At 37.3% G+C, this 25424-nt stretch overlaps 2 protein-coding genes across 11 annotated transcripts; one reads left to right on the top strand and one right to left on the bottom strand.

Annotated features, from left to right (window-relative positions):
- Nucleotides 1-35: 35 nt before the first annotated feature.
- LOC107268915 (probable beta-hexosaminidase fdl) lies at nt 36-25408 on the bottom strand. 5 transcript variants are annotated; one of them, XM_015742175.2, is made up of 8 exons: nt 24953-25407; nt 10412-10470; nt 6390-6533; nt 5572-5670; nt 4474-4736; nt 3740-4354; nt 2930-3659; nt 36-2850 (listed from the first exon to the last, which is right to left on the bottom strand). In XM_015742175.2, the coding sequence occupies exons 3-8, from the start codon at nt 6521-6523 to the stop codon at nt 2703-2705; spliced, it is 1989 nt and encodes a 662-aa protein (XP_015597661.1). In that variant the 5' UTR covers nt 6524-6533; nt 10412-10470; nt 24953-25407; the 3' UTR covers nt 36-2702. The 5 variants fall into 5 exon arrangements, with proteins under 5 accessions (XP_015597661.1, XP_015597663.1, XP_015597664.1 ...); XM_015742177.2 differs by having other exon boundaries at nt 24958-25407; XM_015742178.2 differs by lacking the exon at nt 10412-10470 and having other exon boundaries at nt 24953-25408.
- On the top strand, nt 9147-18260 carry LOC107268917. 6 transcript variants are annotated; one of them, XR_001537948.2, is made up of 5 exons: nt 9288-9809; nt 10560-11264; nt 12846-13002; nt 13581-16372; nt 16563-18260. XR_001537948.2 is itself a non-coding variant. In XM_025086232.1 (4 exons), exons 2-4 carry the CDS (start codon nt 11077-11079, stop codon nt 13878-13880), a joined length of 645 nt encoding a protein of 214 aa, XP_024942000.1. In that variant the 5' UTR covers nt 9147-9476; nt 10560-11076; the 3' UTR covers nt 13881-18260. The 6 variants fall into 6 exon arrangements, 5 of the variants coding, with proteins under 5 accessions (XP_024942000.1, XP_015597666.1, XP_024942001.1 ...); XM_025086232.1 differs by having other exon boundaries at nt 9147-9476; nt 13581-18260; XM_015742180.2 differs by having other exon boundaries at nt 13581-18260.
- Nucleotides 25409-25424: the final 16 nt, after the last annotated feature.

The following is a 25424-nucleotide window of genomic DNA, read 5'->3' as shown; positions in this document are numbered from 1 at the left end:
ACCATGCGGGAAAATATCTAATGGAAAAAACCCCCTTGTATTAAAATTCACTTTATATTAAACCTTTATAATTCACATTTCGTAACAGAGTAATATTTTTTCCCTAGGAAATAGGTCGTGACGTCATTGAACGGCTATTAATACATTGACTATTTCAATATCAGTGAATACATATGTATCCATAAGAATGCCTGGAGGTGATATTTTGACAAAAAGGCGCTTGTTTTCTTCATTTCAAATTAATTACATGTAACTACATATACAACAAAAGTATAAGCTGATACAGAACTGCACCGTATAACTTCGACCGTACCAAATAGGTCTGTGGTCTGCCGATAACTTCTAAACGCGAGAATAATACTTTTTTGTTTCACGATCTGTTTGGTCATAAAATACTACGTTATACATCCTCCAGTATTTTATAATATTAGCTCTGTCTCTTCTAAATCGTAATAGTTCTATCATCATGCATCAATTCTCATACATGCTTTGATGTGATTTCATTTTACAATAGTATCGGAATACCCAATGTTCAGATTCAAATTTCAATTAAGCTATAACAAACGCCACTGTACCATGAAAATTATTTATAGCACTTATCTTGCAATGTCACTCGGTGAATTATTGCAAAATGTAAACGCGTGATGTGACACTATTGCCAAGTCAGTGGTTCCGACGTAACGTCCGTGTAATTATTTGTTTGTCACTTATTTTTAAGTACGCCTATTCATAAAACTCGTTTGTAGTTACGAATGCATTCGAACGTCGGAGAACAATCCATACTTCGTTTATTTTTTTATTTTTTTTTTTTCAAAAAGAAACCATATATTATACAAAAAAGACAGATAAGTTTCCCTTTATGAAACCTAAACGTCTCAGACGTGTTTACTATTTATTTAAATATGTCCGTGCCCTATAGATCTCGAACTTAACGCATTGAAACTTTCAAAAGCACTTGTTCAGAATTACATCCACTTACAGCCATCGATGTCAATAAGTATTAATAAGTACGCATTAGGACTCATCCTTCATTAGTCCGTTGCTTATTATTGTATAATATTTACATTGATCCATCATCCCTGCTTTCCCTAAACTCGTTTGGGTGTTCTTTTTTTTTAAATTCCCTACGTTGCGCGTGCCCTTTGTGTTTAAACTTTTTTACCTCAGTGAACGCGCCTTGTTATAACTTTATTTCTCTTTTTCTTACTAAATTAATAACCTTAATTAATCATAAATTTAATATTTTAATATATCACGCGTGCCCTTGGCTCGAAAGCTTCTTTATTGCAGTATAATTGCAGGCCGTCTTGAATTCTATCAAGGAACGTTACAGCGCTCATTAGATTTTGTAGAGGGCAACAAAAAAGTTCTTTTCAAGAAATGCCCCACACATAAAACAATCTCAGGTTTGATTCAAACAATTATTTAAAAAAAAAATTCCAAGAGATAGAAAGTCTTTCTAATCGCTAATCCATCATTTCAAATTCGTATCATTTTCTAAATTCATTTTTATACACTTGACTGTTATACACTTCTCTAAGTGCGTCTACCGAGCTGCAGTACGGTCTCGTTGAACTGCACTCTCGATACGCTACTTTTGTTTCTCTCTAGGAACATACACGCAACGTATAATGTGCATACACACACAACACTCGTACAAGAGCACACACGCGCACCGCAGTTTTGGAAATAAGCGACAAAAACAAGAACCTCAAAGGCACTTTGAACGAAAAGTAACTAAAAAAGACATGGACGGCCGCTAATGTGCTTATATAATTTACATATGTATATCGTGTCATTTCAAATAGATACTGTCTTCATTTTCTGTTACTATTTTTCACACAAGACTTCACAAACGATACCGCACTGTAAATTCTAGGTAATCTTACATGCATAACACACACCATATACCAAGCATGCACACGGAAGTGATACACTTTCACTATACACACGTCGATATATCGTTTCCTTCGCGAATGGGCAACACGCTGTCGCAACGCCCTGTTGGAAAATATTTCTAAAATATTTTGTCTAATGGGACAAATATTAATCAGATACGTCACTAAGGGCTGTTCCTTACATGCTAAAGCGAAGGAATCTCTATGGCTGCAACTATAAACCACTCTACTTGACGCCACCATTTTGTATTACTTGTTTGTAACTTATAAAATGAAGCTCCCGCTAAAAGTGCCCCTTCTTGGATCCTGTGGTGGTAACTAGCGAGTTTTTAAATATCTTCCATATTCGGTTTTATGACAATAACCATACGAATTGTAATGCACTCCAAGAAGATGGTATTTATGTACAACGAGAGACGCTACGACAGAGGACATACTTTTACTTTTCCCTTTGGGACCTAGAGAATTCTTTGTTTCTGTTATCTACCCACTTTTTCCTCTTGTAAACGTCATAGTCGAGCGCTCGCGTACGAGAGCCTATCCCGTAATTCTTCTATCTAATTTACCTACCTAGAAAGTCCAAACGCTCCATTATCTGACTTTTTGTTACTTTCTCACTGTAATCTTGACAAAGACCAGCTACCATGTTGCTCCGAAGAGAACAATCGAAAAACTTCCTAGTCTTGATTGATTCTAGAGGCTTGCATTCTAGAATACTGACTTCGGTATCTTCCACGGGGCAGGATTTTTGTTTGTCACACTCAATTAATGCCCATCCATCAGGACATTCCATATGGTGCTCGGTCAGAGGCACTTGCCAGGATTCTGGGAACACCATTGCGGCCATACAGCTTCCGTCTTGAGTCCTCTTGCCAAGAGAAGCTCCACGTGCGCCGCCAGACGCGTGTAGACGTTCTCCTCTGTGGAGTAACCGTTGGTCGGCAGATCACTCCTGGCGAAGGTAAAAAAATATAAATATTAACAGTGTCACGGTGCTAATATATTGTAGTAAACATTTTGACAATGCTCACCATAACCTCTCAGCAAAAGCTGACGCCCTGGGCCATAGTCGAGGTCCCAAAGAAGCTTGACCGGTTTGCTCGTTCCAAATGGCAGCCTCACCACCAAGGACAAGGCTTATTTGTTGCTGGGCATACACCTGCCATGGCCTGTGATTGTACACTGTTTGCCAAGTACGATACTCCCCGCAGGCAGCTTCACCGGTTTCTCGCCATTTACCAAACCCACAGTCAAGGTACCAGGCATCTACGTGGGATAGGATCACCCTAAAGCCATCCTCAAGGAGATCTGGTGTCTCTGGCCAGTTGCTGCCACCCCAGCTTTGTACCACAAATGTTTTTGGATCGAAGTATGTGTTAATATATGGCCTCTTTGTGAGTGGTGAACTCCAGAGTATTACTGCCTTGGGTGTCTCATCACGATTTGCCTTGATCAGCCTTCGATAAAGTTTATTTTCAAATTCTGCCCAAAGGACATGATGATCTGATATATTCTGGGCTTGCATAGCTGCTGTTATGTTACTGTACTGTGCCCAACAATCCATATTAACCTCATCGCCACCTAAATGAATGATATCTCGGACCTCTGTCAGATCCAGAAGCTCTCTGTAGAGACCTTCCAAGATTCTGTAGGAATGCTCATTGATGGGATTCAGTTGACCACAATTAGGTTCACCACAATAAGATGACCATGGTTGTTGGTCCACGCACAAGGCTAGTTCTCCATATCCATGTTCTGCACCTGGAACCAGAACGGTGTAAAGTATAAGACCTATGACGTTTCCAAATAAATAATTAAAAATCATAAATCTTTCAACTTACCCCATTGCCATCCAGCACCTGCATGAGCAGGAGAATCAATTTCTATTAGTACCCTTACACCCCGCACCCTGGAGTACTCTACAAACTCTTTCACGTCTTCGGATGTGTAAACCTGATCCCCACTGTAGGCACCCCACCGTGCCATTTCCGGAAACTGAACGGAGTCAAAAGGAAAACTTTGGGAGTCTGTCAGATGCCAATGAAATGTATTGAGTTTGGACGCAGCCATCCCATCGACGACTCTCTTCAGCTCTTCTATAGGAAAAAATTGTCGTCCAGTGTCCACAACTAAACCACGATAGGCAAACATAGGCTTGTCCTCGATGATAGCTTGTGAAATCACACGCAGTGCACCCTGACGTCCTGCAGTCTCGTCCCACCAGATCATCTGGCTCAGGGTTTCCAAGCCATGACGAACTCCATAGAAACTCTTTGCAGTTATCCTGGCCTCTAGAAGCTTCCCCTTTGGTAAAACCTCAAGTTTATAAGACTCGTCCGTCTCCAGAGTAAGTTTTGCGCCACCCTGGGTACCGGGTGCACTGAGATAGATGACAAAATTGTCCACGCCTGCTCTGCCTTTAGAATTTGGCACCTTGATGAGACTTTTAATGTTATCTGAAACGATCAATTGAAATCTGTTGGTTATTCGTGGTTTATTGATTAGATTTTTCTTTTATAATAGCAAGATAAAGTGTCCCCTTGGGCAGAACATTATAGTGGAGAATTATTCTTACTTAGGAAAATGACTTTGGCGTGCTCTAAAAGATTTTTTACACTCTGATCACTCGTGTTTACTGTTATCATGGCGACTTGTTGAAGATGAAAGACGGTGCTGTCATCTCCAAGGATAATGTTTCCGGTTGGTCTTGGCCAGATCAAACGGGTACTTCCGCCACAGAGGGCTGTACAGGTAGCTAAGGATATCCTGGAAGACCTAACTGCTCTCCTCTCGCATCGTCCTGCTACGCAAGCCCAAGACCAGGGGCTTTGGAAGGTTCTGTATTGTATAAGAGAAAAAAATTAATTAATGATCGTATATAGAATTTTTTTAGTAAAGCAAGTTTTTATTTTGAAAAAGCATCAAGAATTGGGAATATTCGACGTCGTTACTAGGGTCATTTAAATATTCTACCAAATTGCTAGGTTAGGTTTAAATGGTACTAATTAATTGTGATAAGAGTAAAGAAATCGATATTAGATTAAGTTTTACGCGTGGTCAATAATAATTAGTGACAATAATGATAACGTGCAAGTTATTATAAATTACTGTAATTATGGACGCAGAGATCTGACGTTCTTGTAGATCACCTTGCATTTTGGTCTTTTGGAAAGTTACTTTCGACAAGTTATATTTTTTTCCAAAACGAAAGCCAAAAATTATAGTAGGGAGGATTTGTGAATGAAAAAATATATATATGTATATGCATATGTATACATCATTCAGTTGAGAAGTAACAAAATTATACGAAAAAAGATAAATAATGAAATTAAGAAAAAAAAGTTTCAAAATTATTACCAAATTCATGCGCTCTACGAATTCATATCGGAGCACGTGAACATTTTTGAAAATCTGAAAATACAGTCAAGAGTCGCATCGGGTCGTCAAAAACCTGCTTTGGCTATCTACATATAGAGTATTTTTTTTCTTTTCTAAAATTCATATCAACCATTTACGAACAAGAATACATATAAAAGATACAGAATACGGGGATACGATAAAACGTATAAAAAAATTCGAAGCTCTAAGAAACGTCATTGGTCTTAAAGTGTTTTTATAAGAAATGAAAACCTATAAATGTTTTTTTTGGGTTTTTCAATTTTTAACCATTTACCTAGAATCGTTCAAGAATTCGTAAAGCTGAACGCCAGGAATCTCGGCGCTTCGATTATCGCCCAAGAAGGTGACCAAGTGCTGACGTAATTCCTTGAAACTGGTCGAGGAGGTTATGGTTGTATAGCGTGAACGGGACGATCACGTGGTGAATTGACGACGAGGAAAAGAATAATATCAATCGAGTATACGAAAGATATTGAGAATTAAGAAAATTAATAGAAAATTTAATCATTGCATGAGATGAAGTTGCACGTGCTGTACACTTAATTATTGAACATGAAAAATAACTTGCAAGTTGTCTTAACAGTACATTGTTAGGAAAAGACCATAAATTATTCACAAAGCGTATCACGTATTATTAGCTAAAATCAATCCGCATATTAATTCTCTATGTATAAATAATTTGTACCCCTTGAAATTCTCTCATCAACAAAAAAATCATCCCTTATCATCACTATTGCCTCTTGTGGAAACATTCAATACGATTAACACAAGCCTGAATAATTTTCAGCATGAAATTGAAAAAAAAAATTAAACAAAAATAAAACCTATAAAAATCGTCTAATGTTACCAAACTGTCCTCGTATGCATGCAGTTGCAAATTTATAAAATTTGTAATAAATAAAAAGACAAAAAACATTATCTCATGCTAGACGACTACAAAAATCTAGTTTCCTCAGTCTAACCAAATATTAGAAAAATTAGTCAAATTATAATTTCATACAATTCTTTCCCCTTCTTCGTATGCATTACCAACCATACCAGCCGAGTAACAGAATTGTTAATGTATCGTAACGATACCCTATGGCGACTGACCTTCGTGCAGTAAATGGCTGCAAGGAGACTAGAGTCGGTGCATGGGCGTACATTGCTATCAGGAGGACCCCAGTTATTAGTACGAGAAAGACGAGGACTCGCCTCATCTTTCCGCTAGGGACGCCACCTGCCATTCTCGCGATCCTGTAATGATAATTAAACACAATAAATTACCAATTAAATAATTGTACAACTCTAGGTATTATTATTATTATCGGCATTACAGTCAAACTCGCGTATCCTTAATGTTATACTTCGAATAATCTGACGCGTTATCCACATGGTGATTTAACGTGATTTTACGTGGGTGAACGCCGATCGCGTATCTACATTATATACATATAAATAATACAGTAGGGTATGATGTACGTATACATTATCAGTATAAATATACAGTACCATACATAGATCATTGATATTCGTCTACCTATGAATGACGTAGATAAGTAAATCGTAGCTTGTGACGATAACCTATAAAGCGTCTACCGCATAATGGGTATATTAGAAATACGTGTGTATTACATGGTCGGGATAGTAGAGAGAAACATATGTACCATATAGCATGTGTAGAATATGTCAGTATCGATCCCAGGTGAATTACGATTTTTTTTCTGAATGATTGACCTTTACAGAAAAAGGTCACGGGGTATTTCGTTGGGACTAGGACGTTTGTATAACTTTTCTTTTATCTTCGAGATTCTTTTCTCTTAGTTATCTCAGTTTCATTTATAAATCGCCCTCTTTGCTTTGCCTACTCGGTTTATTTGAGATTAGAAAGTTTTCAGTATTAATCTACTGATTCGTATTTCGTTTGTAAGAGTGCCGAGGGGGATCGATCGAAGGATTTTAGCGAGCACTCGAGGCGACTTCCGGTTTGTAGAAAAAATACATTGAGTCGTCGACATTTTGGTGGATGACTGATGAAGTGGAAGGATCGGTCATTAAAGACGAGCATATTTTCATTTAAATGTGAAAATTTTAATCTTCTCTTTTTAAATTTGAAATGATATAATTTGAAATTATAATTGATTTTTCGATGTTTTCTTTATATCTGCTCGTGTGATTGCTCAAATTTGGTCTGATATATGTATGTAGCTTTTTTTACTGGCTTTTTCTTTTTATTAACCGCCGCCCCATTAACACAGCTCATTTTCAGCACTGCTATTCTTGGATACGTCACTCGTGTTCCAGGCCGATCCCAAGTATCGAACGTAACGATACCAAAGTCTCCGACCAGGTTTACACAGGACAAACAAGAAAGCTCAACACACTGTGTAACCTGATTCCACGTGGAAGCCAATCGGAGATGAGCTTTAGTTGGTATCGACCAATCGGAAAGACTCGGTGGTGGATAGTTACTGTTAAGAGCTTCAGAATACACTGATATCGTTATCCTCGAACTATAGGGTTGGAGCCTTGGGGGTGTGCCGTGATGAACATGCGATTTTAGGCCACGTCCACAATGGTATTAAAAATATTTCTTTTTCGTTTTCTGCAATAAAGATTTAAATCTCTTGAATCAATGGAAAAGAGTGGACCATGTTTTTTTTCTTTAATTTTCCAACTTCTTTTTTACTATGACAAAATTGTAAATAAGAGAGACATCGATAATCAGAAAGACAATAAGTGTGTACTTTATACTAATGGTAATTGTAGTTTAGTATAAATATAGATCTAGTCACCTTGCCACAAGCGAATTTAATGACAAGACTGTATCTTGTCGTAAGAATTATAAGGTCACGTTTGCACTGAAAAAAAAAACTACACGTGTTTTTAAGACTTATCGTAAATCAAATAAAAGATTATTTAATGAATTGTAGAATCGCCTTTTGAATAGCTAAGTATTTATTGTGATTATTGTATTAAATAACGAATTTCGATAAAAACGGAATCTACTGTACCGAGGTATTTTTTTAAATCCTTTAAACCACCGGATGAAACTGCACTAACGCATATAATGGTGAATGATGTAAAACCAGCCAGTTATTATCGGATACAGCAAGCAAACTACGAACTGAAACGATTGCTGGTTAAAAACCGTATGTGAAGTCAGCATAGACAACAAAGGGAGACAAAAGTGTCAAGTGCCACGAGTAACATTGTCCCCTGTCACTCCCAAAGGATATTACACATCGCGTGACTTAGGGTTGGTTTCTAATTTCGTGACGGATAAAAAAAATTACTGCTAATTGGGTTAGGTGTTGCTGGGAGAGAGGGAATTGCGACTTTTTATTAAAAAAAACAACAACATTGATTCAACGGATTTATCTGGATATAAAGAATTAGAGGGTGTGCGATATAAAAATAAGGAACGGATTAAAACAGTCCAGTTCCGTTTAATTCCTGATGTTTCCCAGTGACATTTGTCTATTGCGTCATGAAGTACAATAATCGTTCATACACCATATAGTAAAGTATACAGTACTTTGAGTGCCTTATGGTACTGTAATAATTTATAAAAAACCAAAGCGGAACAAACTTGATTATTGGACGACATTCAGGATGCAGGAGTAATCAGTTTTGTAATTGTAGAGGGGGTAAAATAGTGATGACGCAAGTCCTAACTGTCGCTCTAGGACTTATACAGTCAGTCTCGTATAGTCCTATGGTAATGCAGTTTCATAATTTTTAGTCCTTAGAATCTAACGTTGCGATTCAACGCCTCTCGGTCTTTCAGTATCTAAATCTGCTAATAGAAATTAGAATTGAAGAAATAATATAAATAATAGGACTACGTCGAACGTATATTAAATCCTGTGCAGCTGAAGCTTCCACGAGTCTGCCGTAAGGGCGCAGTGTTAGCCAACAGAGTAACCAGGCAACGAAGCGCAGAATGACCATCACACACAGTGTCGTACGAGTCAGTGGGCTGACTAGACACTGATCCTTTCCACTTGGCGCTTTCAGTCAGACAGAGTAGTAAGTACGGGAGTTCGGGAGGATCGCGCGTTCGAAAAGCGCGCCTCGAGAAGCCAGTAACGATAGATATAAAAGAAAAGCTTGAGTGACAGTGAAAAAAATTGTGAAAAATTTCGGAGTGAATTTTCTAGTCTTTCGAATGAAACGATTGATTCGATGTGATATTATGTAAGGATGAGTAATATTGTAAATAAAAAAATCGTGCAATCTACCTTATCGACAGGACACTCGGTCGCATTTTGAATGGTAACTTTCTTGAAAATACCATGTGACACTCTTGTGGACTAAATTTGAAGATTGTTTCACGGGCCCGTACAGGGCAATCGCGACTATATCCAACGAAGACACTGAAGCTACAGGGAGATATATACGTGAATATAGTAAACTGGTTCGTGATTCTCGGCACGACGTTACCTTCGCCCAGGAGGGTTGGAAACTCAGTGCGGGACACGTGTACCAATCGGAACTATCGTGATACCGGCGAATTACACATACTAGAACGTAATAGTATTGTTCTCAAGGATGTACTTTGTAGTACTCGTAACAGTTTTCTTCAAGTTCATGATATTGCAAATTCATCGTGTATGATTTACATAGAACGACAGGAATATTTACTCAAGATATATTGGCAAGAGAGAAATTTAAAATTTCCGCCAATTTTTCGTTATTTTCTGACTGATTTTAATGTACTCTAATTGTCAATATTTTTATGCTAGTTAAAAGTAAAATGATATGGATTATTTTTAATATATTTTTTGCGATATAAAAAGTTCTCAAAACTTTCTTAGTGTCAGATCTTCTTAAAATAAACTGGTCTCTCAGTAGGTTGATGGGATGCAATTGCCTTGAATGAACGGCACGAGATACTAGGGATCCGCCATGCACCATTTACAATTCACAATGTAATCTAAAATAGAGGTAGTATTTGATAACTTCAAATGAATATTCCAAGGTAGACACGAATGTTAGGGTCTCTTACTGAAAACGTTACTAGACAAGATTTATGGATAGTACTATTATTGTCGTCTTTACTTTAATATGTTGTTTGAATATTCCCGTCAATTAAATATACCTGAGACTTAAATTTGAATACATGGACTCACCTGTCAATTTTGACGATTTTGCGAACAGCCTCATTCAAAATAATTCGTTCGTGCGAGACCTGTGACAAAGAGAAAAGAAGAATATATTAAGCTGATTGGTCAAAAATACAAAAAAGAAATATATGCTTGAAAATTCATTCGTTTGTAGTGAAAGAAGACAGCAAGGGACAAAGGAGTCGTGAGGCACAGGTGCTGGCAACATAGAAAGTAAAAGAGAAAGGAGACAACAAAGCCTGAAGAAGAAAAAAACCATCACTAATTGTCGAGTGAAGTGCTGGAAACGCAACAGTGATATAAATTCAAAGGACAATGTAAATCGTGTACAAAGGATATTTTGATCGGATAATAAAAACGATACAGCAACAACGACAAAGAACTATGGTAAAAGTAAAAAAAATAAATTGAAAGATTTAAAACTGTCGCTTTAAAGAAATGACATACAAAATAATATATAATATAAATAAAATAAAGAGGAACTTGAAAAATCGTTGAAAGCACAGTGTAAAATAGAAAAACTTTTCTATCTTGTCCAATGTCGTCATCGGGTTTGAAATTACCGTTAAATAGCGGCCATGTTGAAAACATGGCGGCACGATGCGCGCGCATCTTGATTATACACGTTTTACATAGAAGCCTAAGAGACCTCGTAAAATTCGAGGCCTAAAATGTCAATGAAACGATTGGCGGTACTTGCTGCGTTGCAAACGCCACAGTACTCGCATAACAATAATAGTTTAACCGGTGGCAGTTACGCTATTCAGGAATCCAACATGTCCAACAGCGACGGTGGCGCCGGGAGAGCGGGCCGTTACGAAACTGATTTACACGGCAATGTCAACATACTTCTTGGTGGGTGAGTAACATCTATCTATAAATAATCTTTCCATAAAATAAACGCTATGATAAGTTTTCGATGTATCTAGGTGATTGGATCGAAATTGGAACAAAAGATCAATAAACAAATAGCACACGAGTTTTGTACAAATATTTATTATTTTTAATACGTAGACTTTTTCTAAACAGTCTATCAGGTCAAATTATATCATTTTCAACTGACAAATTTTTCTGTCATTAAATACGTCATATGTACACAGATAGGACACCAGTTGCATAAACTCATAACTACGGTTAAACAAATGCTGCCAATTAAAACTGTTATAAATAAATAGGTTCTCTCAATTCGCACCTAATGGAAAGTTGGGTATAATAAACATCTATCAAATTTTGGTCAAGGACAAGAATTGCCAGATGCGAGAAACGAAAGAACCCCCTAGGTTTTAACAGCTAAACTGTTAGGGGTCAAAATGGACCTTGACCTAGGCGTTCAAAGTATAAACGTTTTTCAGTCGCCGACTAGTATAGGAACGACTTTAAAGTTGGGTCCAATGAAAAGAAGTAACCAGGGTCAGGTCTAAAGACTAAGGTGAAAGAGTTAGTCAAATGTGGAAGTAGAAAAAGAACGTCAGTGTATAAGTCATTGCCAACAGGGCTGGCAGAAAGCATCGGCAAGCCTTGTGGTTGCGAGAAAGTACTCAAGGGTGGCAATTTCAAAGCATATTCAAGAATTCGAAAAAAAAGTCGCACAACTTCAGTGTGTAACGAACGTGCGACCGGAGTCGCCTTTAAAGACCTTCTAATCGTCCCTTCCGAGATTCGTTAAGGGTACGTCTAAGAAGGTCGAGTACGAAGACAAGAGTCTTTGAAACGATCAATTAACAAATACAGAAAGACTACTAAAATGTGTAACACTTATAAAGAAATGAGACACAAAAACAATTTTTAAAAAAATTAAAATTTTCTTCTATTTAGCATTTTCAAAAAAATTTCAATTCCCGCCCTTTTTTCTATACTCTATCTTAGTCATGTTTCGCCTATAGTGCAGCTGCATTATCCTAGTTACCATTTACAAGGACGTACAGTCTCTTTTTTGGATCCTTTTGACATTTCCTCACGTCATATACTATATACTTAACGTATACACACACTGTACCATAGTTACCGTATACGTACCGTGCAAATATTCTATCTATAGTATATGCAAACAAATTATATCCCCGAACCTTTTACAAGACTGACTAAACATTTTTGCACTAGTTTATCCAGCTCAAGAGAAACATGGGTACAGTCCCATTAATAGACGCAATAGGACATAAAAGACCTATTAATAGTTGAGTATTTACTCAACTATACCAAATGTGAATATCGATTGGATGCGGCTACAAGAAATTGATCGAAGTATCGTTTCAATAGTGAAAATAAAAAGAAAGCCAAGCAAAACGTCGTTAAAAGTAAGAAAAGTCATTTGGATCGATAGAATAGTTAAGCAGACGATCGATTTCCACTTTTCCTCTAGAGCCCACGAAACACCTACGGATCAATGGACTTTGACTTTTTATTTTCTTTCTCTTATATCCCTTTGCTTTCTTTATTTCAGAGCTATGCTAAGTGGAGTTGTAATGGTGGTGGTACTGGTCTGCTATTGCTGTCATAGAAACATACGTAAACATCGTCCACAGGAATATTCCCAGTATTGGCGTGCAGAGCCGGATGTACACAGTCTGGAAGTCTTCACTATGGAATCGCATGCTATGGTGAGTTTTCAATACGCGACTACAGAAGATAATAGGAATAAAGAGGAAATAAAGAAAAAAATAAATAAATAAGACCAAAAGTGACGTTCGTAAATGTAATATAAAATATGTATACTTTTTATCGTTCTGCTTTATTGTTACAAAGTAGTCAAGGTCGATTTCCAGCCAGTCGCGGACTAAATGGAAGGCTAGAAGGGGTGTTGGATGTCGAATAAAAAAAAATGGAAAGGTTCCCCATTATACGGTAGAGTTACGTCGTCAAGTTGGTACTGTGAGAAAACAAGATCGTTATGTAGTACAAAATACGAATAAGATCTCTTGTTTCTGTTGAATTTTTTTCCATCTCACCCATTTTACTTTCTTTTTTTTTTATTATTGTCGTTCAAGTTTGTCGGATACGATTTGTCTCAATGAGAGTCTACTTCCCTAACGAGACGTGGCTGCGATAAAAACGAACGTCCGTCCTGACGAGACGATAAAAATGTTAAAGTGGGCTATGGACTGGATGTTAAATTTCCTGAAAGAAAAAAAAAAACGATATCAGCGACGAATGATAACACGTGTTCTTTTTTTTTCAGTATTACGACAGAAGCACCACGATGAACATTGACAGCGAAAGCACGTTGACAGCTATGCCACGACCAGTGACACCTGGTCCTCCGCCAGCTTACGAGAGTCTTGTATTTAAGTCTCAAAGTTTGCCTTCGCCGAGTGAGAAAAAGGAGTGCGTGGGTACACCAGGCAACGTACTTCCGGTACCAATTGAACCGGAAGTCCGTTACGGAGGAACGAAGATGAACGACAGTGGCCGAAGGGACGACGAAGGTCTACCGTCTTACGAAGCAGCTCTTAAGCTGGAGGCTAATGGATATGTTTAATGAAGGGATGAATCGTTGGGACGTGGGATGATAAATTTTATAATTTATTAATCGTCGTAAGTCATTGGGATGTCAATTGTCTGAGACGTTAAATAATTCTGTATGACGTATATGAATTTTCATCAGGTATTGGCGATGAGAGAAACCGAAGATCGGACGAAGTTTTAAAAAAAGCGGTTGTCGCGAATTTTGTTGTTGGGTAATAATTGTGAGCTGATTCTATGGAGACACGTCAATGGCTGTAGAGCTGAGTAGAGCTGCTTTAACAAAAGTCGAATGAAAGAAAATGTGAATAGAGTTTCGGGTTTGTTCGGTAGTAATTTGTAGACTGGGTCAATTTGGAAATGACGAATTGTGTAATTGTATCTAGTGATTTTTATTTTAATATTAGAGAAGAAATGAGGTTGGATTTAAATTAGCATTTAAAAATGACGAGGATACTCCGCGTAGTTGTATTATTTGAAAGGAGATTAATATATCTTTAAGACTAATGGGGTAGAAGATTAATAGGGTAACGTTTTTTGTCCTATTTTGGAAATACGTTTCCGAAGAGAGGATTGTGATGACGTTCGACGTCTATGACTTCGAGATGCTGATTCGTGAATGCCTATTAGTCGAGTAATAAATGATTAATAATGTGGTGACTCGAGTGGCCGTGATAGAATTATATTTTGTATGCTTTTAGTCGAAGTGCAGATATGTGCACGAGAAAGCAAATGAAGCCAGTAAATGATTAGCCTGATACCGATCAAATGTATAAAGGAACATAACCACTTGGACGTGTATTCAATATTTGTCAATGTTACATTAAACATTTTCAATACAGTGTACAGAGAATGCTATGAATTTCATACTGAGTGTAACAAGTGCTTAAAATTTTAATGAATATGTAACAAAAAGAAATTAATTCACGAAGAGTCAGGTTCGACAAAGTATATGCTAGGTCACTGACGGTAGTTCACTTGTCAAAATATACGTACGCTAATGGTAATAGTTCGTACAGATTTCTACCTTACCTTCGCGACTTCACCGGCGCGCTTTATCACGGATACAAGAAAAGAAACAATGGAAACTAGTGCAAAGCATGCAGTTAGGTGTGTTTCCACTGGAATATACGGTAGTGAAATACATGTATATCTGTATATTAATAAACTATGAGTACGCATTTAAAGTACTTCGATATCGGTGGCAGTCTAGTCAATTCCTGTTATTTAAAACAGTATTACCATACGTCGGTACAGAAGTACACACGTCGATAAAATCGCTTCCTAGCTTGACATTTGACAGGTAAATGACCTAATAAAGAATTCTAATAACTATAAAGAAAAAATTATAACATTTTTCACCGGATGCAAGGCATAGCCTGGCATGATCTCCATTGTCAAATTTGTCAACGTTCATCGAACGTGATGTGCATCGATTGTATTAGCGCAAACCAGCATCTTAAACCTTGGAGAAAAAGAAGCACTTGTATCGGGGTCGTAGACTTTCGTCAAATAGACATAATAGGAGCTGCCCGCGTCACGAAAGTGAAAAACCTTAAAAGCATCAATGACAAAAACAATTAGTTCGTCGCACTTTGAGAAAAAAATGTTAATTAATTCCTCACTGAGTCACAAGGTGTGTTCTAAAACTTACTGAGGACAAAGATAGTTACGTCTCTCTAGATACTACAAAGGTAGTACGTCTCTTTCGGACACGTGTAGATGAATAAAGACACAGTGCCGATCGCTGTAGCTACTGACAGTACATTTCGGAACATAACCAACCTACACAGACTCGAGCTACACCCAATCCAGTTCTGCCACTTCGATCTTACGTAATCGAACGAAAGAGTGTAGAGTCCTCAACGAGGACAACAACTAAAGTAACTTAGACGACAGTACTGAATCAGCACGACCACATAATTCCCGACAATTACACTTAATTATCAGGCACTGGAGTAGCGATTACGACTGGCCTCTATGGAATAGTCATGGCTACAGTACGGTACAAAGAAGCTCTATACAAAATTAGCCATGGTAAAAAAATATATAAAAAATTAAGAAAAAAATTATTTACCAAATCAATTGCAAATGGCGTTTAACAAAGCTAAACTATTCCTGTGCCAGCCTAGTACGCCGAGTGTATGGTTAGATACTTGACCAAAAACATTTTGTGAAAAAGATAATTGTAATTTTTCCTCCCTCCAGCTAGAGGTAAGTTTTCACTATGCAGCGAGTCTTGACTTGGACTCGAGTCGCTCTACTTGCTAAGTCAGCCGAGACTGTTTAAAAAGAACCCGTGAATAAGTAGAACAGAGAACCCACTCTTAAATGGATTAATATAATACGTACAGACTGCATAAAGAATTAAGTTCAATATATTTTTTTGGACTGTGTGTAGTGGTAACAATATATATCTGAAATATATATTTTTAAATATACAATTTCCATGCGACGCCACGTGCTACTTGTTAGTACAAGAAACGGAAAACCTGTCTCCCTGAATAGGTAAATATAGATAAAATATTATGTAGAATGTTATATTATGTTACGTAGAATAAAAATGGCTAACGTTACGTACGACCAAATGATGCAATTCTTCACTTGGGAATAAATTTTTTTTTAAATCATACAGCTCCGATTCGATTCTATGAATTAGTGTACTAGGTCAAGTTAGTAACGACTGTTTTTATTCCAGGATCCAGCTCGGTTGGTAACGTTAATCTGTACTGATAACATAATATAGTGAAGGTTCTATCGTGACAGCAAGCTTATTCGTGATTAAATTTTAACGCGGTACAATCGATCATGGGATATCAAAATACCCCAGTGTCCTATTTTCGTATCTCACTTAAGTATCGACACAGATAATAATCTTGTGTCTATTCAGAACACTAGTCATTAGTAAATTGGACGACATAATAAATGAGTGGAATGGACTTTTGACTAAGGCTGTAATAGAAAGACTAAAAATATATCTGAACCTATTGAGAAGTTTGATGTAGGAAAATTGGATCTGGGGTATTTGAATACCCCCCTGTGACTAAAGCTGTTTTTAAAAGTGCAGATTACTACTGTCGGTTTAATAAATATAAAAAAATCATTTTTAACATCCAGTCTGAATGTCTTCACTGGGTCGCATATAATTTGATCGTGTTACAACTGTAATCTTATCACTGATAATGGATATCACCATAATTTTGCATCCTGAAAATGGAGAACTGATAAATTATATTATTATGATATACGCCAACATTAGTTTTACATGAGGTGAGGATTTCATTTCAAAAATTGATAACTACAGTCGGTTCACAAATGTGACAAATGTGACTGTGAATGTTTCTGTCATATTCGTTATAGGATTCCTATATCTTTCATAGCGTTGCTCCAATGTAACATTTATTTGACAAAAGATTTTCAAAATTTCTTTTTCATAGCTGATAATATTAAATCATGTAACCGTGCGCTAAAATATATGTAACACAATACAATGCATTATACATTACAGGTTTCTGTTTATCGTAAATATGTCATGTTTCATTACAAGACTGATATACGATTTGTAGACTTACGTATGTACCTTGTAACGTGACAAAACGATTACCCTCTCAGTACTCCTGTACTGAGAGCGCACCCGTTACAAAGGGACGACAAGGACACGCGGCTAGTATAAACACGCGCCGATAGATGGAGAACGTCTCCCAAAAGTCAAAACAAGGAAAGTTAGTATTAGCGGTTAGTATCAGCGTTAGATTAGCGCTTCTCGCTAATCAATATCGGATTACAAGGCGTTAAGTAACAACTCGCATCGCTGGAGGGAATGGAAGTCAGTCAAAAATCCGAATTAGTAGAAAGGATACGCAAAATTCGAATCGACGAAGTGTAAGTTCATCGGGAAGAATATCGCGAAAGCACGGCATATTCCGCGTAAAGAGAAATCCGTCAAATAGCGCATATTCGCGTCAGAAAACTCAGCGTAAATAATCTTGTCGAAGGGCTACGGATTTTTAGTATTCGCTATTCCGAGTAGACCGCAACGTAGAGAATTTGTCAAAGTTCTGAGGAGACCACCGTGATCTACCTTAGAAACTTTAGTTATCGCCATTTTGTTCAATCTATTATCCGCGCCGTTAGTAGTTGCGTCGCACACAGTGCCATAGCCAATAGATAGGCAAAGCGCCACTAGCGCTATAGAACCAACACCGGCAGATCCTCTGTACCTCACATAAAGGTCAGAGAGAGATAGGGATAAAAAACAAACATAGGCCGATTCCTAGACAATCCTGTTTCCTACGATACCGACAACTGATTTCGACTGAGTAATTGACACCGATTATAAAACTTCTGTACCGATTATCGAGTATTTAATAAAATTTTGCTATTTTATTTTACTTTACCCACTTGTGTCGACTACATTCTTAAAGACGCCAGCCCCGAGCATTTACATGCCTCCCATTTCGTACACTCATAAGGAGCGTACGAAATTGCACTATCGACAAACGTTACAACCTATATGTATATCATATGTTTTGAAGTGTGTCACGTGTCAAAGTTGACATTAAAGTTTCGATAAGTCCTCCAAGTGACAGGAGTATCGAAGCAAATAGAAAAGAAAATAAAATGAAGAACAATTAAGAGTTAGGTGAATAATAGTATGTAAAAAAAAAGGTAAATTTCATAACAAAAGGTTAAAGTTCAAAATTCAAATAGCTAGTATAAGAAATTTCGGTACGTTCAATGTTCTACCACCTGGAAGTCTGTGGCGCTGCAGTAGTAATGTACATCGCCACGCGAGTTACGCAATTTACGCATGCAACCCTTCCTGAACCCTTCGCGCATGCTAGACATTATTTCTACACTTTAAAAGTACCAGCCGTGCATCTAGCACTACTTTATAAATAAACTTACGCAACTGGATTGTACCACGCCTTGCACACATTTGCGAGGTGCTATTCCGGGCCGGGATCAAACACCCAAAAGGTAATACAGTCGTAGTAAAGGATGCACAAAAATTATAATAAAAAATTTATTATAACTCGTTATTCTTTAAATAAATAAAGAAATATGGATCAATATAGCAAAGGAGGTTATTGATATCAATACATAACCTAACTTTGCTTCGAAGTGACGACGACGTCAGCACAAGCGCTGCCGTTTCCTGATTGGACAGCCAGAAGGCTGTCGCCACGCACTCGACCAATGGCGTTACGACTGAAAGTATCGTCAAAACAAATCCGTCAGACACGACGGAACAGGAAAAAGGAAAATAAAAATTGCGTAAGCCAAATTTAACTACGTTGGTTGGTCTCTATGCAAATAATGGGATTCATTGTTCTTTGCATCGTATGTTTGTGGACGCCCTGTCAACCGGATGAAGGATTTATGGTAATGCGCCCACAGCGCGTTGATATTTTATGGTACTTCCGGTACGGAATTATTATTACCGTTAAATTCAAACTTTCTTGCTTATAAAATTTCGCCTTATCAAGTGTACACGTGAGAATAAAAAAGTTGAAAGGGAAATAAAAATGTTATAGAAACTTGATTCGAGTCGAAGTCAATTGAAAAAAATTAAGAATAAAAGAAAAAAATAGTAACTAGTAGAAAAATGAAAAATCGGATTTTTTATTACAAGAAAATAATGGCGTCCTATTTATCACCGAGATATTTTATCGGTAAACAAAAAGTATTAGACAAAAATGAAATATTTTTTTTTTCCGGTAATCATTCCCCGGGAGTGATGCCTACCGGAAGTACGCTGTAGCCCCGAATAAAATAATCACATTTATATTATTTATAACCATTATACTTGTAAAAAAAAACAGTCAAACTTAACCGCCATCTAAGTTCTTTTAAAGCGTAAATATGTATACGCACGTACCGTTACCGGCTGAAACGAGTTGGGGGACACGTTGGATCGATTCGAAATGGAAAGCGTGTCTTGGTCTAGCGGCACAAATCACAAGCCTGCAACAACCTTTAACAAAAGTCAGTAACCTTGCACGCCGGAACTTGAACGCTTGTAGTCGTATACGTATCATCGCCAACGTAAGTTTGGTCGTTGCGTCAATGGCGAATGGATGAAGGAGGAGAGACGAGACAACGGAGAAAAAGATAAACAAAGTGCACGACCCACTTTCGGCAATCTATAGATAAAATCGAACGAAAGGAGCAAAAATTATACGATCATACGATTTATTAAAATTACAGAAAAATCATAGTGTCCTACTTACCACTGAGATATTTTATGGGTAAACAACAAAAAGTATTAGATGAAATATTGCCTTCTAATGCTACATTTGATTATTGGATCTACGTTGAATAATATATATATATATATATATGTATCTATCTATTTATATAAATACAGAGCTTGGAACATTTAGAAGCAATGCTGAGCAATACCATCGCGGTCGCCAGCAGCCGAATGAAGCCAAATTTTGCCGAGTTCAGCCGAGCGGTCCTTACGCGAATAATAAGCAGCCTGTTATCAAAGATAAAAGTATTTTAACAATGGGGAGTATTGATATTTTTGAAAATATATACGAGCAAAACGAAAATGGCGGTAAGTTTTATCGATTAACCATGAACAACATTTTATTTCTTCGTCTTTTTTCTATCTTTCCATCCTTCCATCTGTCAACTTCGTCCTTACACCTTCACGTATATACATACATATATACAGAGATAAGAAACGACTCGAGCCGTAATTCCAATTAATTGAAAGTTACATAATTCGTTATTTTTCTCATCAAGCGATAACAGTAAGTCCATTAAACATTTTCGCATAAATTCCTAAGTCTCTTGTGACAAATATAACAAGTCCGTGTCGATAATTCGATTAATAATTGCAAACTGGATCGCTCAACGACTAGAACAGCGGACGCTAAGAAAGGCATTAAATATAACAAAATGGCTGCAATACGAATTGAAGCGACACACTTAAGAATCAATAGACTAAATGGATACCAATGTAGTCCAGTGGAACAGCGGAGCCAATAAGGTATTAAAGTAAAACAATAAAAAATGGGAAATTCCTCTATCCGTTTAGCGTCACAAAATTCTATAGATATTCTTTAAAATTATACTCTCGACAACGTGACGCGTTAACGCGATATTAATTTATAATAAACATAACATATACAGCTATAAGCGTAATATCAGCTATGTGAACCTGGCACCCGACTTTGGAAAATCAAATTATTTTTTTTATAGACTTATAGATTCAGGTATGTAGTTGTTTGTAGTACCAATTTTTTCGTTTGTAGTTGTTTGTAATGACATTCTCTTGTTTGTAGTTACTACAAACAACTACAAACGAAACGAAGCTACTACTTATATACGACTAAAACTAGCTTGAAGAAAAAAAAATTATAACCTTTTTTCTATGCTACTACAAACGGAAATTCTTTCACTACAATCAACTACAAACGATTCTTTGCAGGAATCAGTGATTAGATTTTATTTTTTTCGAAGTCGGTGGATGGCCAAGAATCGTTTGTAGTTGATTGTAGTGAAAGAATTTCCGTTTGTAGTAGCATAGAAAAAAGGTTATAATTTTTTTTTCTTCAAGCTAGTTTTAGTCGTATATAAGTAGTAGCTTCGTTTCGTTTGTAGTTGTTTGTAGTAACTACAAACAAGAGAATGTCATTACAAACTACTACAAACGAAAAAATTGGTACTACAAACAACTACATACCTGAATCCATAAGTCTATAAAAAAAAAATTTGATTTTCCAAAGTCGGGTGCCAAGTTCACGTAGCTCGTAATATCGAATTGAATGTTATACATACATTTAATATACCGACGACTATCTACACTAGGCATATCACTCTAATAATATATAAGAAGTAAGTATATAATATATACTATGTTCTATGTACTACATAGAGACGGGCACCAGAAGGGAGGAGTCAACGAGTCTCATCATGTATATGCTGCAATTTCTCGGGGGCGATCGTGATTGCACTTTGGGCCAGGACACTAAATGGCTACATTGCTATATGGGTGCACTGGGAGTGGACGGGGATCCTCAGAGTCGTATAAAGTGAAGTGGACAGGACGGTGTGTCCTGAGGAGGAGTACGCTCGAGGTTGAAATATCAACAGTAGATGAGTAGCTACGATCTACAGCAGCTATCAGCAACTATCAGCAACTAGCTTCTAGCTACGAACTATTCGCTACCATCGTCTACGTACGTACCAGCTACCTATTATTTATGATCTATTTACCACCTACTATCCCCGTACGTTCCGTTTGACTTAGCTGAACAGACACAGGCGTCTGTCTACAGCTTGAAGAAGCATTGTGTCTCTGTGAAATATTTTAACTGAAGCTCCCGACGGCATACATATGCTACCCTCCAGTAAGGACGAGTCTGACGATGATGACGATGATGGCGACACTTAACCTCGCCAGACGGCTAAGAGCTCTTGCGGAACCAAGGAGAAATTTCCAAAACGACAAGTGGGAACAAAGAAATGATCAAAAGTCTGGCGTATATATATGTATATATGTGTGTGTGTGTGTATATATATATGGTTGTTATCAGTTCACTTAATTGATTTATATATATTAAGAATTTATTTAATGAACAGTATTGGATCCTACAAAATTAGACCCTGTATTTATAGCGCGTATATTTGAAATACGAAACGAACATTATTTAGATACTTTACGTAAAGAATTTTATGTCTGATTCGGACTTAACGAAAGTCTTATACAAATAATATATCCGTTCTCTTTTTTTGACCTTATTTTCCCTACGTGGGGATCAAGTGCCAGTGATAATATGTCGATAATAATAAAGCATTACCGATAATCCAGTACATAAAATACATACGAATTTCACATACTATGTATCCAATACGTGCTATGTGACAATTTTTTCACCAGGGATACTTCCGTACCATAACACGAACAAACTTTCAATCGTTAAACGCAATGGCAGTTATACTGGCTATTTGAAATTTTAGTATCTTTATTATTTGTCGTATTATTTTATTCAGAAATCGCTTGACTCGTTGCGAAACGGTTATACAGTAGCTTTCGATAGGCGAATGAAACTCGTCGTTCGAAAAGTATCGAGAAAAGACGAAATGAGCAAAAAATAGGGTTGGAGGTGGGGAGGGGAGGTAAAAAATAAAAGCATCAACTATGTGAACTGGGCTTGCGACTGAATGTCAGGAGTTGGTATGGAAGAGGGGTAAAGTGATGATGGTGGGGGGTGGCAACAGGCTCAAAGGGACCAATCAGAAGCTATGTCAACTTTATGCTATAATATTACAGATGTCGTGTCTGGTGCAGTCTAGCGCGACTCTTGAAGGACTTCCGTGTCGCATAACCGGATGGGGATTCAACGACGGCTTCTTCATCTAGACTCAACACGAGTTCCTGTCAATATTTACGAGGCTAATGCTTGGTTCATAACAGTCGAGGAGCGCGGGGGGCTGCATAGCTTCTTGCAGCCGTTACCTGCTTGCTTTCGTTGCTGCTCGACTAGACTATCGTTTAAGGTGACTGTTCGCTTTGTTTGAATTGGCAGGCAGTTCGTTGTAGCTGGTAATGTTGTCGGTAAGATTGGTTATTGTTCTAAAGGAATTCAATCTGCGTAACGGGGCACGGTGTAGTAACGGTTTGCAATAGATGACGCAATTAAAAAATTCTTTAATTAGACACGCCATGGCTTTCTTTTTCCGATTTTAATTGTCATAATTTTCTGTGAGACTTCCTACTACGTAAATGCTACAATTACAGGCAATTAATGTGCACGAGAAACGTGGAGACACTTTTGTATTGTTATTGGTGTAATTTCTTCGAGCCAAAGGTCTGAGTACAATGTGAGTCAAAATTGGTCTATTTAGGATTTTTGTTGGCATTTTAGTCGCGTGATCTAACGGGGTTTGGAATTATTTTGATTAGTATGAAGTATGAAATATTGTGGTTACCTAAATTCGCGGAAAATTAAAACATTAAATTAAAACATTATCGTCGATTGGTCAAACTTGACAGGTTCGATAGTTATTTTTATACTCTTACATACTCTCGTGACTATATTGATAAATAATTGTCCTATTATTCTCGTTGGAAACAAGCGATTGTCGCTCAAGCATACTCGGGAATCGAATGAAAAATTGGCCGCTCATATATTCACATGGGAAAATAAAGTAGAAAGTAAAATATGCATAGACGTGCGAGAATGGTAAAAGAAAGAGACTCAAAGTTAAAAGCGCGGGAGAGATAACCGATTTCAAAAATTACTTTTTAGTCAATAATAATTCTTTTAAGAACCTTGTCTTAGTTCTTAGTAATTGTATTTTTTTTCACTTTTGCTCTTTTCTTTTTGTTGTTATTTCTCTCCTTTCTTTTTATATCTCTCATATGGTGCACGAGCGACTTATCAGTGTTCTGGCATATTAATAATTTTTTGTACCTACAGAAATGAGATACACATTGAATACACATGTCACGCGTAGCACATGCTGTCTGTATTCAACTAATACATAGTACATATACATATTGTTATTTCACAGAGTAATAGTATTTGTTAGCAAATAACAAACATTATTGTCAAATAAAAGAATTTCTTTATAAGTAGTATTTATACACATGTCAACATAAGAGCATGAAAGTGCGTAATTATTATTTATTTAAGCGAATAATTTTATCTATAAATAAACAAACGACGGCTTACCAGAGTGCCGAAGAAAAAAGTAACAAGAACGCAATACAATGAAACGTCAAACGTATTACAGGAATAAACAAGATTAGAAGGATTTATAATTCCAGGCAACAGAGAAAATAGGTGATGAAAATTTGTTATGTACCACGTATACATACACGTTGTGATTGTAGAGACGTGTGAAAGCGAAATGGATACAAGACAAGGTGAAAGTCTCGGCCGCGAGAGTGAAAAGAAGTATAAGATGGTGTAGTTGAAAAAGTAAGAAATTCGTCAGGAGTAGTGAACAGAAGGATATATAGTCAGGATCGCGTTGAGAGGATAAAGCTGATGTGGGTTTGTCAGCAGAGATTGAACTGCCAGAGAAAGGAGTGGTCAATCGTCGAAATAAAAACACACTACTCACCTAACCTTGCGCGTTAGCGTCCTCCGTCCTTTGAGAGCAGTATCTCCCGTAGAGGATCCTGATAGCAGTCTCTAGATCGAAGAATCTCCGTGATGGTCTTGTTCAGATTCTTTTATGATTCCTAAGACTGGCTGACTCTATATATGCTTCCGGATGTCACGAATTTACGCACTGGTTGTGAGTTCACTGCTGCTTTTTCTTGATGTTTCTTTTTTTTCACAGGATGTCGAAACCGACGCTGCTTGTTTCAGTTCACGTAAAACGGCGAGGTAGTCTACTGTCCAGCTGTTTTGTCGCGCAACCGGATCGTCCTGATATTTAGCTGCTGTATACACCGGAGAGAAGAACACGACGCCACTGAACGCGCACGCTCAACACTGACGTACTCTTTTGACTATGTTCCTCCTGCTATGTTCTTAGTAAGACAACTGATCTGCTCTATCTCTTCCACTACTACCTCTTGGCGGTGCTG

This window comes from Cephus cinctus, unplaced genomic scaffold, assembly GCF_000341935.2.
Source record: "Cephus cinctus unplaced genomic scaffold, Ccin1 Ccin1_scaffold0596, whole genome shotgun sequence".
Lineage (NCBI taxonomy): Eukaryota > Metazoa > Arthropoda > Insecta > Hymenoptera > Cephidae > Cephus > Cephus cinctus.
Note: the sequence above shows the minus strand (reverse complement) of the source record. Positions and strands in the feature narration are given on the sequence as shown.

Coding starts and splice junctions, on each gene's coding strand:
- LOC107268917 (XM_025086232.1), top strand. CDS start 11,077: ATGTCAATGAAACGATTGGCGGTACTTGCTGCGTTGCAAACGCCACAG. Junction 11,265..12,845: donor GTCAACATACTTCTTGGTGG/GTGAGTAACATC, acceptor TCTTTATTTCAG/AGCTATGCTAAGTGGAGTTG. Junction 13,003..13,580: donor CTATGGAATCGCATGCTATG/GTGAGTTTTCAA, acceptor TTTTTTTTTCAG/TATTACGACAGAAGCACCAC.
- LOC107268915 (XM_015742174.2), bottom strand. CDS start 9,576: ATGGTATTTTCAAGAAAGTTACCATTCAAAATGCGACCGAGTGTCCTG. Junction 5,671..6,389: donor CAGCCATTTACTGCACGAAG/GTCAGTCGCCAT, acceptor CTCCTCGACCAG/TTTCAAGGAATTACGTCAGC. Junction 4,355..4,473: donor CGCCAAAGTCATTTTCCTAA/GTAAGAATAATT, acceptor TGATCGTTTCAG/ATAACATTAAAAGTCTCATC.